General features: G+C 40.1%; 1 protein-coding gene across 1 annotated transcript in view; it reads right to left on the bottom strand.

The window, feature by feature from the left end:
- Positions 1-16,943, bottom strand: part of BMPER (BMP binding endothelial regulator) — a 150,399-nt gene that overhangs the window by 49,945 nt on the left and 83,511 nt on the right. Inside the window, exons 10-12 of the mRNA XM_062567902.1 lie at positions 15,931-16,035; positions 10,397-10,442; positions 665-994 (exon numbers count right to left, since the gene is read on the bottom strand). Of these exons, the coding sequence (XP_062423886.1) occupies positions 665-994; positions 10,397-10,442; positions 15,931-16,035 (481 nt within the window). The remainder of the gene's footprint in view (positions 1-664; positions 995-10,396; positions 10,443-15,930; positions 16,036-16,943) is intronic.

Raw genomic sequence — 16,943 nt, 5'->3', positions numbered from 1 at the left:
TTCCCCTCCTTGCTTTTGCAAAAATGGTACCAGATATTTTGAAGCTTCCGATTTCCAGAAAGTCTGTTCCAACAAACTCTTACTTGAACGTAAAGTGAGCCCAACAATTTGATGTGAGGCAGCAAATCAAGCCTTGATTTTCAAATAAGGACTTCTATTTTGGCGGATATCCCTAAGGAAATGTTTCTATAATTTGACAACTTCTTCCGGCAATTAATTACTACGATTTTATATATATATATTGCCCACTGAGACCGCAAGGTGTGAAGCAGGGGAAGAACTGAGTGCTATGTTTAAGAACTGATTTCCTCTCTGTTCTTATTAATTAGTATCAAAGGATGAACCTGGGTAAACCATTCCTACACACTGGAAGTGAAAATCACAGATACATTTGTATATGCAAGCAGTTAATTATCAATTACAGAATGAAACATATTTTAGGAAGTGTTCTGCAAAGATTTTCAAATTCATATCTGTCTCCTTATAGGTTGCACTGATTTTGAAAGGGTTATCAAGCACCTTGGGATCCTCATATCTCTACAGAATTATAAAATTTCTTTACTGTTGCTATTATGGTTTTTCTACTGACAGCTGCTCATGTTGCACTTGAGATGTTCTTCAGGGAGAAGACATATGCACACACATGTGCACACACTTGCCGTACCTGCTTTGGTTGTCACTTTCAGCAAATAACCATCCAAATCGATCTGAAATTGTGGTGTCTCGCAAGGCAGTGAGATGCGGGTCCCATTCCACTTCACTGTGAGGTGCTGCTGGAGGCTGATAGTGCTTCTGCCCAACACAAGGTCCACAGATTTTGTCCAGGAGAAAGAACGGGTCCGACGGGCATCGTTTTTTACCAGCACCTGGAAGGGCGAGGCAGAGGAGGAGCAGTCTTTCGTCAAAACGTACTGACATGTTCCCTGAAAGTTAAATGTCCGTCCATCAAAAGTGTTGTAGTGAGGATCTCCAAATACAGTGCAAACTCCAGGCTCTGCAGGTGAGTGAGAAACAAAAGTGCCATATCAGCATCAATCTCATGTGAAAATAAGCAGTCAATAAGAACTTGGAGGATGTTGCTCTCACTTAATGCCCCTACAGGTTAGATTTGGCTGAGGACTGCTAGGAATGTATATTTTCAAAACCAGAGGCTCTATGTTTTTAACAGAAGTATTTTTCAAAGCAGGTGGTAACTGAAGGTCAATTAATCCTTGGGTCAGTATGGTAAGGCTAACATGTAGCTAGAAACACAAGACAACTCTTCCAACCCAAGCATTTATCATCCACAGGTCATTATATCCATCAGGTTATCAGGTAATTATCATCCATTAGGTGAATACAATGCCTGTGAGACTGTTCAGATACTACTTCATTTCCAGAAAATGCTCACCTTACTCATGAGGTGAGCAACCGAAATTAAGTCATCAGACCACTTCAGCAGGACCAGGGTCTGTCCATATCTCCCATAGGCACACTTAAAAATATTGTGCATTTATAAACTAGGTACAGCTATCTTTTTCACAAATTCTCCATATTACCAGCATTAAGTAAACCTTGTCTTGTAAACCATGTCTGTCATTGAATTGTGAATGTGATGCCTGATGAAACGTTACTACCATTTACTATTAACATCTTTATATAATTTACAAATTATAACAAGTGTTGCTTATAAACAATTGACTTTAGTAGCTACTGTTATCATGTTACCTACAAAAAGGCAGTAGTATAAGAATAACAACATGCGATGACTATCAGATACATGCATGGTAGATTCACCTATCGTTTACACCATTACAAATACAAGGAGATTTCTTAGTGATGCCTGCAGCTATACGTTGGTCAGAGAAGCCACCACGTGGAGACAGAGCTTTTCCACACTCATCGACGCTAAGTTGCCCTGTGATCACCCAAAGCAAAGCCAACTCTAAACGTGGCCCAGGCAGGCTACGCAGGGCACCGACACACTCCCAGATGCTCCGAGGAGCTTCCAGGCATGCAGTGGATGTGGTTGCAATCCTGACTGGGCCAAGATTGTGCTCCTTCCCCTCCAGCCAGTTGTTAGAGCACGGCCCATATTTGTGGGACATAGGAAGGGCTACTGCCTCATCACTCAGTGAGAGATCAATACGCCTCTCAAAAACAGAGGCAATCCCAGGCCTAGTGATCAAGGACAGCAGCACATTTATCTGCATTTCAGCCTTCGGGCATAACGATAGGTCCCAACCACATCTCGCTGCTGCTTCTCCTGCACGAAGGAGTCTCTGGGCAGAGATATGCACAGGGCCATTGCCAGCTGAGTGCCCAGGGGTTTATGGTGCTTTTGAAAGATGATGCCTGTTTTAGAGGAAGAGCTTAGTGCAGTAACAAAATTTGACTCAGTAATCAGAGAGCTATAAACAGTACCAATTCCCACCCCATCCCCCCCCCAAAAAAGGAGGGGAAGAATAACAGAGAATATATAATCTATTTGCTAAAAAATTTTTTTTTAATGTCTAACTAACATGCATGGCTCCTCTGGAACGACAACTAAAAAGAAAGGCAAGTTCAAAACTACAACGAGGGAGGCACAGCTTTTATGGAGGAGAGGCAGGGAATTTCTATGGTGGGGTGCAGAGTGGGGCTTTGACACCTCCCATGGCAGGGCTGTTCAGCCTAGATAAAGTGCCATGCTAATGCAGCTAAACTGTTTCTGGCACTTTTTAACTTGCTTCAGTCAGAGGAGTCCAGGGATTCCTACACGGAGCCACAGAAAAAAGGGTGAAGAGGACCCAAGGAGACATTATCTATTCCTTCTCCATTTGTAGTGCAGATTCACCTGTATCCATGCTGTTCCTGACAGATGTCTATCATCTAACTTGTTCTTATAAAGCAATAGTAGTGCCAGAAACTCCACAACCTCCTCTGGCGACCTGTTCCTGAACATAGCTATCCTAACTGGTAGTAAAGTCTTCTTCAATCTAACTTCAGTCTCTCTTACCACTCGGAGACATCCCCATAGAGGTGGTACCTGGGAGAGTTGTACTCTACCCCTGCCTTTGCCACCTTGCTTTTTTTCTCATCAAGTTTTCAGTTAAACCATGTTTGACTGTTTTTATGCCAGTTAACTACGGCCCCTGTCAACTAGGGGCCGAAAGTTTCTATTTCTAGAGGACATAACATTCACAGCTCCATTTGAAGTCAAAATGAACAGCAGTTGACTGACACCTTTGGAAATCAGGCCCAAAGGACTTTAAGCAGAGCCCCCAAACCAAGACACCTTAATTTAGAGAGTGGTCTTAAAAAAGCATAGATCTGCTTCTTTGAGCCTCATTTTCCTCACTGATACCAATGAGGATACCATAACTGTTCCCCAAAATCCAAACAAGATTAACTGACTGATACTTCTTAAAAAAATTGCAAGCTTCCAATGAAAGGAACAATATAGTTTTTATCACCAACTCAATTTTTACCCAGAGGAAAACTTCTATAGATTTTATATGGGGACCATCTGATTTTAATGGTACTAAATCATATTAATATGCTCCTTATTTCCTTAGGTACTCATACAATTATCTGCATGATGAATATTAAAGATATTTTTATTAACCATTCAGATCCTATTTCATTTTCTCAGGTTTTAATTTTTCTTTAAATGTAATGAAAATTTTTATGAAAACAAGAAAACTATCAACAAAAAAGCAGCCTAAAAATCGGTGAAGATTTCAGTGAAGAGAACTATTTTTTTTGCTTGCATTTCTAGAGGCGAAGAATGTGGAGATGTTGTAGATGCTATTACCTAATACCTCTTGGGGAGAAAAAGGGGGTTCTTCAACTAAGCCAATGGTTTAGAGGAAAGACCTGTGAGGAGCAAATATAATTTAGAGATGTGCAAGTAAAATGGATAGTACCAATGGGATCCAAAGGAAATATTTATTTTTAATTTCTAACGTGTTATGTAGAGTAATGTTGTTTTATGTTATGTTACATTGTGTCACATCATATGTCAACCTGATGCAGTGCAGTTAAAATAAAAAAGAATGTATTTTGGATTGGATAGCTGAATGACTGATCCAAAATTTGCTATTTTCTTTAATAACCAAGGAAGTGGAGGAGGGAAAACCTCCTGAAAACAACCTGAATAATTGATTCTCTGATATCACTGTGTAAAATATTTTTAAAGGTTTGTTAGAATTGCGAGGTTTTAAAAAATCCACACCTGGGATAACTTGGACACTGCCAGAGAGAAGAACTAGAAAGAAACTTTAAATACAGGGTATAACAAGACAGCAAAAGGCAGGCAACATGAAAAGAGTTCCAGCCATTTTTAGGTTTGGGATTGTTGTTTTTTTCCTTTTGGGAGGGTTTCAATCACATAATGTTTTATGGTTTGGTTCTTTTTTATTTTCTCTCCTTTTGAAACAAGCCAATCCTTCCTCTTGGCTGTTTTTGAGATCTATAAGGAAACAATGACTCTCCAGTCAGTATTGTGGGTGACTTGCACCTCTGTTGGGTTGCTACGGATAGACAACCCCTGCATCACCAAAGCTACATTACCCAGTGCAAGCGCGTGAATTTTGCTAGCTTGTGTTAATGAGGCACAGAGACATGAGTGAAGATCCTCCCTTCTTTTTTTACAGTAAATCCTTGCATATTGCATATATTCTGAGTCCCTGTCAGCTCTTTCTTAGGGTCTAGGAAGGGGTCAGAAAAGGACAAGTGGATATGATACTTCCTCTAAGACTACCGGCTTCCCAACTGTTTGCAGCTTAGGAACTTTCTGAGCTAGGCGTGTTTCTTCTTTATTTAGTAACCTTTGATGCACTTCTTTTCTGTGAGTTTGCCCAGTCTCCCCTTGAACCCAAATATATTTTTAGCATCCACAATATCCTTTGGCAAGGTGTGTGGAGAACAACGGCCTGTTGCTAGTTTCGAACCTAGCATTTACAGCCTTTGTTTGATGATCTTTTGCTCATCTACACACACGAACACTTCTGCATGAAAGTAAATATATCCCTGCTTCTCCTCTGTCCCTGAAAGACTCAGATTTGTAAAACGAGGACCCCAAAACTATGTTCTGAAGGCTGAGTTTCAAAGGGCCTGATGCAGTTAAGGCTCTCAACTCCAATTAAACATTATTGGGAGCTTGCCGCAAAACACCTCTAAATCTCTTTTGGAAATCCCACATTTAGGCTCCCAAAACAGTTTTCAAAACTTCTGGCTTCAGTGAGAAGAAGCAGTTTCCACATTTTCTTTTTAAGCAACTATATACGGACTTGGCGCTTTTACATTTGACAATCTTGAACTTCATGGATGACTCAGGCAGTTTGCTCAGTTCCCACCTAAGGATCTAAAGCTCGCAAGTAAACTAATAATAACAATATACAGGTGCTAAAGTGAATACCATAGAGTTCTTGGACTGTTTTCCTTGTATATTATGAATCACATGCCCAATTCAAATAAAATACTGACTTTGCTGGCGAGGTAACTGTAGGCAAGGACCACAGGGTTTGAAATCACAATTATCTGTACAAAAAAGGAAGCTGAAACAAGCAACAGCAAGCGGAAGGACCTTTTAGCATTCCATGAGTTTTAACATGCTCTTCTAAGAAAAAGAATTATGAAATCATGATGTGTTTTGGCTAATTTGAACCACATTTGACAGAAGGATAAAAGTGTCAGAGACAACTAAGTTGTAGTAAATGTTGGGAAAAACCCCTGGATGAGTAGAGGTAAGAGACTCAAACAAGTGGTTGCAAAAAAGCACTTTCCTGCCTTCCACCCAGTGTCCCCACCACCAGACAGACAGTTTTTAGCCCTTTATACATAATGCTCAGTAGAGGCCAGACAGACAGGCAGCACACACCCTGACTGGACAAAGAGCAGGAGCATTTTGGCTGGCCAATTAGCACACTTGTAGCTCCAGATCAGCCACAGGATATATTGTCTCTCATTGGATTTATTATTTGTTGGGGTATAAAGGAAATGGGCCACAAATCCATAGGAAACCAGGCTCTGTTAGTTCTGGTGCTCACGGAATAGTTTGTTTTATTTTTTCAGGGCATCAGAACAGTCAATTGAAGTCCAAGATGTCCAGATGTCTGGTCACACTCTTCTGGGCTTGTAACTACTTAAGAGTGGCCAAGAAAAATATACTTTAAATTATAACTAAAATTGGTTTGGACACTTTTAAAGTAAGGAGAAGGAGGAAAAAATAGAAGTTTACCAGTTAGGGGTGATTTCGTTGCACATCTATAATTCAAAAAGATCTCATTAAAAAAAAAAAAAAAAAAAAAAAAAAACTTTGAATGTAATCAGACCATACTCTGAATTAAGCCCTAAATCAAACAGAACACATTATTAACTTTTGAAAAGTAGCTACAGAGCATGTATAATAGAATTTCATTAGCTTGTCTTAAAAAATGCATAGCCATAGACTGCTCTCCTCATAATTGCTGCACAGTGCAGCTTGATATAATACACATCACAAGGTGTGGTATCAAAAACTCCACAGGAGTCTTTATGGTCTATTTCATAAATAAAATAGCTACTCCAATTTGTCCAAATACATATTTATACAGTAGACCATCACACTTGAAATGGCTGAGGAGGTAAATCACAAGCAGCATTTCAGTACGAATGAACAACTGCAGTCTTTCTTTGGTGCCTTTCTCCATTGCAAAGAAATAGTATCAGAAACAGAACCAACAGGGGCCTATGTGGTCCTTGAGTCCAGGTCCCTGCTCTCAGAGCAAACCTATGTACATAACTCCGCTTTTTCTTTTCTTTTTTCTCTTAAGAGAGTCATCAATCTTTACATATTTCTATAAAAACAAACGAAAAAGAATCCATATGAAGGAGCAGGTGAAAGTACCAATCTTTTACTCCCAAGGCTGAGTCTAAATGCCATTGAGTTTGGTGACGTTATTCATTAGCTCCAGTGGTCATTTTGTCAATTAAAAAAGCTGCAGAATGATTTGTGATGAATGTGATACAAAATTAACCACGTGTACTGCTAGGTATATATGATGGCAGTACAGTTTGAAAAATCTCCATCCGCACAGTGTACCAACGCCTTAGGTATGATCATTATAGGATTATCGATCATGATGAACTGATATCTACAATGTTGCAACAGGAATCTTTCACACTGTATGCTGTAACTTCAGCAAGGGCTATCAATTGTACTATGTCAAGAAAGATTTATCTTCCATTGCCAATTCCCTTCTTTGTCTAGAGTTGAGGGAGTCTGTTATTTTAACTTAGGCTTAGTGATTTCTTTTTTTAATATGAAAATGACCTTGGTCTAACATAGGATTACTAATTTATGGAATTGACGTCAGTGGCGATTTTTCTAAATCAAGCCGAAAAGAGTACATTTCATTACATTTTTACAGCAGGATAAACTAAACTGTTGAATTTTCCACTGGTATGACCACTGTGTTTAATTAGTGATAACTGTACACCAGCCATGGAGCTGAAGCAGCAACATGCCAAAACTAACCATAGTTAACTTCGGCAACAGTAGACAAAGGGGACTCACCAGCCCTTTAGGAGATGAGGTACTTTTTCTCTCTGCAGCAAACTGCTTTGAAAAATAATCATTTTTTTTTTTTAGTTTAAACTGTATCCTTTAACAACGTGACTGTTTTTGACCCACTTCATAGAAATTGGCTGCCTTTTACTGTACTCAAAGCTCTCCTGTGTACAGTATGTTCTTGTACCTCCTATGTTGTTTTTACTTTGGAAAATTAATATCTGCTGGACCGCCAAAAATGTCTGGTTAATATGTGGAGAGAGAATCAGTATGTGTGGGTGGGAGGGAGAAAGAGCTTTGTACGTGCATCTTATCTCAGCTGAAATGGGCTGAATTGGCAAAGCTTTTAATTACTGGACTATCTGAGATAGTGATCATCACTGAAATCCTTATGATTTTGCCTTTGGCCTGTCTGAATGTTGTGATGAGATTTACAGCTCTTCTGACACAAGGGTAGAATTGGCTCCTTGCAAATGGCAACTGTTAAAACACTAATGACTATCACTACAGCATGAGAAGAGGTATTTAAGGACTTTGATTACATTACCTGATAAAAGCTGGGAATGACCACTTAATTATAAAAGCTTAGGATGAGTTCATCATCAGCTCCCCTCCAAATACTAGATGGATCTTTACCGACACCTCCAAAAAAAGATCCATCTGTTCCATGTGAACAGAGGAGCGTGCTTTCTGTGGGACAGTGCAACGTGCCTCCCAGCCTTCCATGCGGCCAGTGCAATATGGCCGAGACCCAAAAGGAGAAGCTAAGGGAACAATCTTGTTTAACACAGAAGTTTCAGAGGAACCCAATTACAGCCTTCTAGTATCTACAAGGAGGTTACCAAGAAGATGGAGCCAGGCTCTTTATGGAGCTGCATGGCTGGAGGACAAGTGACATTGATGGTAAGCCGAAACAAGAGAGATTCCAACCTGACATAAGAAATACAGTTCTCACCACAAAGACAGTCCAACTTTGGCACAGGTTGCCCAGAGATGCTGTGGCATCTCCATCCCTGGAGGTTTTAAAACCCAGCTGGACAAAGCCCTGAGCAATCTGGTCTGAATTCAGTGTCGACCTTGCCTTGAGCAAGAGGTTGGGCTAGAGACCTCCAAACAGAGGGACGGCGAGAAACTATGGCCACATGCATTTGTTTGTTCTACACAGTACAGACTTTCCAGATATCAAGAAGGATTACCGTTTCCTCACACAGCCTGGATCCACTAAAGTGAATGAGGAGATGCTCTAATGCCTGCTGAATCAGAGCCCAAATTCTCATGGTTTCTCTAGGACTCCTCTCTCTGCATACTTGTTCATGGTCAGATATGATTGTTCTTTAAAACCAAACAGAAGTTGCAGCTGTGACTTCATTCCTAGCAGGTATACAGATTTCATGTGCTCTACTAGCTGATGACACTGTGCCTTTAATTTCATGTCTTATAGCAGCGACCATTTCTTTTCTATATCATTAGAAGTTTTGACCTTTAGTCTACCCCGTTCCTAGATGAGTTATTTTTACTTTCAACATGTAATTTTTTTTGCCTCCTTCTCCTATGAAACAACTATCACAATTTATAGTTCACTAGTAGCACTTCTGAAGGAGTCACTTTACTGTCTTCTTTTTAACCCCTTCCAGAAGAGAGTCTCCAGTGCTTTTGAGGGAATGACCCCATTAGTTTCACCCTTTCACGGAATACTGTTCATGTTACAATAGAATGTATGAAAAATGTTGATGAGAATGAAACACAAGAACAGAGGTAAGACAGAGATCAATAAATTCATGACAATAATAACATGTAATATTTGAGCAGAGGTCCCTGGAAATTTCTTCTCCCTTGAAAGTGAGCATGCAGGAAATCAATTGCTGGTCATTTGAATTCTCTTGTATTTCTCCCTCTCCCTGGTATTCTTTGTCTCAAGACCTTCTGAAGTTATGTCACATACATTTCATTTCATTCTGATACTAAAAATTTGCAAACCAGATTTATTTTACCATAAGCTATATGTTTCAAAATAATTGAGGTACAGAATGGAGAAGCAAGGATTTAATATATACTGTTTGTGCAAACAAAGAGCACCCAGAATTGAGATGATCAGCAAAAGCAATTTCCCTTAAGACAAGAATAGAAAACGTTCTCCTTAAAAACCTGCTCCGTTTTTCAAATGCTTTCCTATAAATCATAAAGCCCCATTTTAGCAGTCTGTCCTTATTTAACAAAATAGTTAAATATGTCTTAAATGAAACATGTAATTCTATCCCATTAACTTCTGTGAGGCTGGGTCTCCCTGTTGACTTAAATAAGACAAGTGTACATATAAGTATTTGGTTAAGTGCTTTGCTGACTAGGAGAGATCACAAGTGGTGATCAAAAGATGATCATTCCTCAAGTGAAGAGTAAAGGGATAAAAATGCGATGTTTAAACTAACCACAGAGGGACAGCTTTCTATTTTATCTTCCATTGCTTTCCCAGACTATGTCTCAGATTTCTGCACACCTCTTTCATCTCCTGCAAATCATCTGCAAAGGTCTTGGATTATATACATACTTAATGCTTCTCCAGTCTTGCATAGCTAAGTGTGTAATTTACGGGTATATAAGGTACCAGGTCTACCCGTATTTCAAATTTCACAGGCTAACTATATCCTACACAGAGTTACACCTCAGATTTCACAAAACTAGTGGTATTTGGAGAAAAAAAATCCCTTTGACAGACATTTTATTTTAAATTTACAGATTTATAGAAGACAAAATCTGTGGCCAGCCATACCCACCTGCCTTTTAGCTGCCTCTAAAAGGAAAGCGGAAAAGCAAACATAATTCTAGTATATTTATTTTCTCTGAAAGAATAAAAAAGAATTTAAAGAACGTGAAGAAGGAACTTACTTTCAGTGCAAATAGGACAGCATCCTTTTCTGTTCAGGATTTTACCCTAATTGGGAGAAAGACAAGCTGATTTAATGAAAGAGTTTTTGGAGCAATGACTGTGTTATGTTGTAAGGCTGGATAAGACTTTGAAAATAGTTCAAGTTGTGTTTGAACTCAATGCCCTGGTTACAGCTTCAAATATCAGGTGCTAAAAACAGACAGAACTATTCAAAGAGCTTCCTGGCAGTCTTATAAGAAATGAAATACTAAAAGAGTTCTCTGTTATCCCTTTTCTCTTTGGAGAGAGTGTGAGAGAATTTTGGACTCGTGTATTCGTGGATATCTAAAGCAGACTAGTCATTTGGTTTCCAAGATCATTCTCTTTCCCCCACCACCCAAAATACATACAAGCACATTTCTTATGTACACCCTTTATGTCTCTGCAGAGGTGATCTGTTCCAAAACAAAAAAACATTTGTTTTTCCAGAAAAATGAATGAAGGAGGCACTGAAACAGGTCTAGTTTGGCCAGATTCCTTTCACTGGTAAATTTTGTGATATCTCTGAGCAAATCTTATTACCAACTCAGAAATCATGGACCAAGTCCCCTGCTGAAGGAAATGGGCATACATCTAAGGATGTGTAAATTCTAAAAGCAAACGGGTTGGCCTAGTTGTAGTAATATGGACCAAAGGGTCAAGCCTTTACTTACTGCTCTGCCCAGGTCAATTTGCTTTACAGTTGCATCTAAAAGGAGGCTGGATAGAAGTAGGAAACATAGCTCTGTGTGTGTACATACACTCATGCTCCTTTTTAGTCTTCACTGAATTAAAAGATAGCCTATCTTATTTTACTCAAATTCCCTGAAGCTAACCTTCAAGTAATAAGCCTGGAAAACTTCAGCCTGAATGACGTTGTTTCTCAAGTGAAAACTGGCATGGGTTATAACAGAACCTATGGTGATACCGGAGCTCACCCGGATTCCTGAACAGGTTAGTAGGAAGCATATGGAGCTATGTTACTTCCCTGCACTGATTCTTCCCTCCAGCATAGTTGAACATAGAGAATGTCCGCATTTTGGGACTATTACTCCCATTCCCAACCAAGCAGGTGAGCAAGGAATGGTCAGGAAGAGTAAATGTATGGAGCTATGATTTTCTTTCTCCTAAACATACTCAGCAGCGCAGAAAAGCTTACGAAGATGGAGAAGGAATAAGTGGCACATCTATGCGGAGCAGGGAGAAGTGGGCATACAGACAGTAAAGCCCTGTCACTATCTGCATTGCTTTCTGCCTACACTGCTGCAAAGCTTGGACACCATGAGTCGGGAGGAGTGAACTCAGCTGTCCGCTGGCAGGCTGAACTGGAGCACACTCCTTCCCACTCATGCCTGATCGACCCCAGTCGTACAAATGTCAGCTTGGTGCTGAGTGCCCTTGAGCTCATCTTCCTGAGGGCATAGAAGTTCAGTGTAAGCCCGTCCTTGAATGTGCAGCTGTGTGTGAACAGAATGGATGTGATGCAAGTCTGAACTTGAGAAATGGACTGGATCTGAGTTTAACCAGCTATGGAAGTAATGGTTAGACATTCTTGTGACTACCAGGTGCTCAGAGCAAAGAGAGTAACTGAGTACGAGGCTGTAACAGGGAGGTACTATCAAGTACTTGCTAGGATAAGACACCTTTAACGAAGAAGGACGTTAAGACCAGGCAGAAATACTAAGCTGAGGAACACTTATTTGCACTAATGGAAGAAGTGCAGCTGAATGCCACACACTGCACTACATAGCCTTACCTCTCCGTTTCAATAAAAGAGTTGAAATCATCAGCCAAGCTGGAAGTGGCAGAAATTCAAGTGAAATTGGAATCTCCAAGGCAGCCTGCTGAGGCTGGTTACTTGAGCCACCATGTTGGCATGAGATCCTGTTTTTGTCTTGTAGAATAAGGAAACCCATTATTGCTAACATGAGCTGCAAGAGTTCGTTAGCATTGAGAGTTCCCTTAGGAGTGGGCTAAGTGATGTGATCCATTTTTCCCCATGAATATTTATAAGCAGACCACATTTGAGTCTATTTATTTTCTGGGATTTTTCTTCTTTTTTATGAGGTTTTCATTTTTTTTCTCTCTCTTAAGGCAAGACTAATTAGGGTTTTTTTTGTTTGGTTGTGCAATAGCAACAGCTGTTGTTTTTTTGTGCCTCGTTTGGCACTAGAGTAAAAACAGCAACTTTTTGTTTGTAATAATAACAGATGTGTATAACATTAAATGCTGTCTGTGCTAGGGATGAGAGAACGTGTTCTGAATAAATTTTCAACTTCACTTGAAGTTCACGGGTTCAAAATTTACCCACAAAAATCAAGCTTTGCAAATGTCTTCACATGCCACGAATTTAGTTCTATTAACTTTTGCACAGCCCTGGAGCTCAGAAAAGGCTGTATGCTGTAAAATTCGCCAGGATCTCCCGTAGCAGCACAAAAACCGACTTGTTCATGACCACTGACCATTAGCACAGGCTGGCGTTGTTAGTGGGGATAGCAGAGGTGTAAGTAGAAGCAAAGCAGAAAACAGTAATAATGTAAAAATGGAAGGGAGATGGCACAAGAAAGGAAGAGGACGGAGTAGGGCTAAGGCAAGTGAATAGCAAATTATGTAAGAAAAAGGCTAGAGGACATCTGACATTCAATCTTGTTAAGTGTTGAGATTACTCTCTTTCTATAAAGTATTTAAGCACATGTTTAAGCACACATGGAGGGCCTACTAACTTCAGCAGGACTGGACACATGCTTAATAACTTTACTGGATGGGGGCCAGCATGTATTGCACCTGCAGGCTGAAGCTTGAGGTAACCAAGAGAGGGAATATGTACATGGAGTCAATAGTCAGAAAGTACAAAAGAGAAACCCCAAGCCACAAGGCTCACGAGGAGCCCAAGCAAGACTGATTTTGCTATCAATATGACAGGGCTTGAAGTTGAGAGAGATACATTGCCTCTGCTGCAGACAAAAAGAAGCTAAGACAGACACTTTCTGTAATTACTGATACAGAATTAAACACTCCAAAAAGAAAAGAAAAATAGAAACAGTAAAAAAAAAAAATGCCTAACTAAGAAAAAATGAAATAAATGGCAGAAACAGTCTCTGAAAATACGGCAGCCTGCAACCAACACATCTAGTAATACCAACAGCTGCATGGCACAGGAAATTTCTGCAGAACTACCACTTTGAAACCTATTCTTTCTGAGGAAAAATAGGCAAAAATTTGTATTGATAAATTAATTAATATTCCATCAACATCATGCAAAGACTATTAAGACTGCATGGTAAAGCATTTAAGTCACGGAATAACACTGCAAGTTTGTTTGTGAATCCTTAACTCTTTGACACTCAGATATGTGTATCGTAATACAGTTTTAATGACATAACTTTACGGGGCCTGGCATTCAAGGGGATATTAAATGACATATTGTTCCACAGCAGTCTTCAACAGCCAGTAGAGACTGCTTATTGCCAGAAATATTGTGAAAGGAGCAAGGTAATGGAGTTCACACCCCTACGGCTTTCAGTGACAGCAGCGTAACTTTATGCGCGATATCCAGACACTTCTTACCAGAACCACTAATATATCTTTACTTTCAGTGATGTGGTGTGTTTAATTAACGGCTACAGATTTGTGGCAGAACATCTCATCAGAGAGTGGAGCACAGACAAAAAGGAGAAGATTTAAATCTATTAGTATACATTATTGGCTTTAAAATTACTTAAACTCATACCACTTGGACCAGGAAAATAAATTTCGCTCTAGAGTTTACTTTCTTTCTCCTGCTTGTCCTTCCAATTTAGCTTGAAAGAGTAGAAATGTTATTTGTACCTGTGGAGGGAGGTGGCTTTTTGCAAAGCTTGCTATAGAGGACCGGCTGACTGGTTGGATACTATGAGGAATGGTGCTGTGGGATAACAAAGCTGGTCTTTTCAGCCCTAAGGAACTAGTTCTCATCTGAGAACTCAACTTGGGGGTTTAGGATAGCTTAGAAATTCACATTAGCCTTGACACGGATCATATAACAGCAGTGAAAAAGCTTGTACGCAACTTGGTTATGCTACCACAGGAGTGTGTATGGTGAATTTTCACTCACCACTACTTTCACTAATTGTCTGTGAGCAGCAAAGCAGCTATCCCGTTTACAGAAGCCACTTTGAATAGTCATCTCAATGCTCAAATTCAAATACAGTAGTGCTAAAGTTGTATTTCACTTAAGAATTATGTTAAGCCATGCATTTATATTTTCATCTCAGAAGAGGCTTAAACATTTGAAATGCATCAGCACAGGGAAAATGTAAATAGGTGCAGCATGGGCCAGGTTCCCAGACAACAAAGGATTTGAAGAGACCTGAAGGGCCCATGTTCTCACCTCCTGCTTATCCTGTAAATAGCTTGAAGGAAGGAAACCTGGTTACCAAGGGCCTCTTCAGGTTCCCAAAAAAGTTCCCTTGGTTCATATCTCTTAAGGTGTGTGCAATACCTTGCGTGAGGCCTGTTAGCAGCAGAATTGCCCTCTGTGGTGAACTAGCAAAGGAGTGCTAGGATGACGGGACAGGATGTCCCCTCTTCTGAGCGTACAAGCAGTTCTTGCAGCCCAGAGAACAGGGAGCGCCAAGACACAGGCTCCCTATTCTACCATAGCTTCTGGTTGTCAAAAGTTCACAAGTATAAAGTTTTACAAACTCAAGTTTGTCATTTAAAAATTTCTACCTAGGTGTCTGTGACTCATATTTTCCTTGCTGGCTTCCAGGACAGAGAAGGAAACACTGAGAAGGTGTAATGCTAATGACTTGGCTCCTTCTCCTGCAGTGCTGCTCAGAGATCTGCACCCACATGAGATGCTATTTAGAGTTCCCTCTTCTGAAAGCTTTAGCCACTTAAACAAAATCATTTGTGGCCAACAGACATCCAGGAAACAAAGGCAGACTGTAGCTCAAGGTTTCGTTTAATGCTAATTTTGAAGCAATTAAGCAAAGTTATATTTACATCACTCTTTGGGTTCACTTCAGACTTCAACATAGAAAATGCACAGGCTCTAACCTCAGAGAAAGTGGCATGGTTTGATTGAAATCATTTGCTTTGCTTTGTCTAATTTACATGTCTAACCAAATGATTAAGTCTCACATGCACTAAGGAAAGCCAGCACAACCTCCTGTGGCTTGCCCTAAAAAAAAAGCATGCTCTTGATCCATTAACACAATCATCTCATCATTCTACAAAGCTATTAAATATATGTGAAAGAGATATTCCAGTGTAGGTATTGAGGATAGGGAACAGGAAAGGGAGGAGAAGAGCAGGAGCATTTACTCTTCAGAGCAAAGACAGAGGTGGGAAGCCCATGTACAGGGTAGCAATAGCGCACTTCAGGAACTCCAGCTTAAATTAACCTGCCCAAGGATCCCTCCTCCCCAATCTGTGTGCCCTCCTGCCATGCCCATGCTACGGTGAAACACTGACAAAGACAGTGGTGAAGAAGAAAAGTGAAGAATGCAATATCTTTTTTAAAAAAACTCACATTAGGACAGCTGCTGACTGGAATGCACTGTTTCTTGCGACACTCCGTCTTGCCTTTCACACAAGCACAGATGGTACAGTTAACAGAGGACCACATCTCACCATCCTGCAAGAGGGAACATGATATAGCATCAGCTGGGCTGGCAACAGGAAGCTATTCCAGCAATGTATCGTTGAACAAGAAAGGATGGCTTTCTCTGTTGGCATTGTGTCATTGTTTAGTCTAAATTATTTTGAGGTGTCTGTCCACACCCAGTTGGATTACAGACAAAGATCAAATTCAGCAGGGATTTCTTCCCTTTAGTCCTCTAGGTCAGAAATTCATTCCGCCGTAGCTAACCAAATCACATTTGCATTTTCCATCAACGTCCTGATTAGTTGCACTGTTTTCTCTCCAGTATGCACCTGAGATGTGATCCCACCTATCACGAATTTTCATTTAAGCTGATATAATTAGAAAAATCTGATTCACTGGGTTGAGTGACTTGTATAAGTTGTTGCACGTGAAGGCATTTGATTAAGATGTCAGCATATAGTGAATTTATTCCCAGATGTGGCATCATTTTGGCTTACGGCAGGAATGGTCGAATAATGAATTCTAATTCAGATTACTTACAGCACTTTCACAGACACTTGATCTGCTAAACATCTGAAAATGTTTAGAACAGATACAGTGCTAAACTGCCAAAATGTATAGCAGGTAAGACAGTCTGTGGCTCTTAAAATACTAACTGCAGAACAAAATATGCCTCATAATCTTGTTCCCCACTAACTTGGGAATGATTGCTTGTGGAACTGCCCAGGCTCGTTTCAGTATAGCTTTGCCTTTGCCAACTGTGGCTCCTAAAGCACTCTGTCTCACCCACTTGCAGCCTTGTGCTTGCCCATTTACAGCCAAAATGTATATGTTTTCTGTTTACAGGACTGCTGTGAAGGAAGGGTGAGGAGAGACCTGACAGGAACAGAACAGGCAGTCCAACCAGACAGCTGTGAACAATTATGTGCCCACTTCAA

This window comes from Rhea pennata, chromosome 2, assembly GCF_028389875.1.
Source record: "Rhea pennata isolate bPtePen1 chromosome 2, bPtePen1.pri, whole genome shotgun sequence".
Taxonomy (NCBI): domain Eukaryota; kingdom Metazoa; phylum Chordata; class Aves; order Rheiformes; family Rheidae; genus Rhea; species Rhea pennata.
The sequence above is the reverse complement of the archived record's forward strand: the minus strand, read 5'-3'. Positions and strand labels throughout refer to the sequence as shown.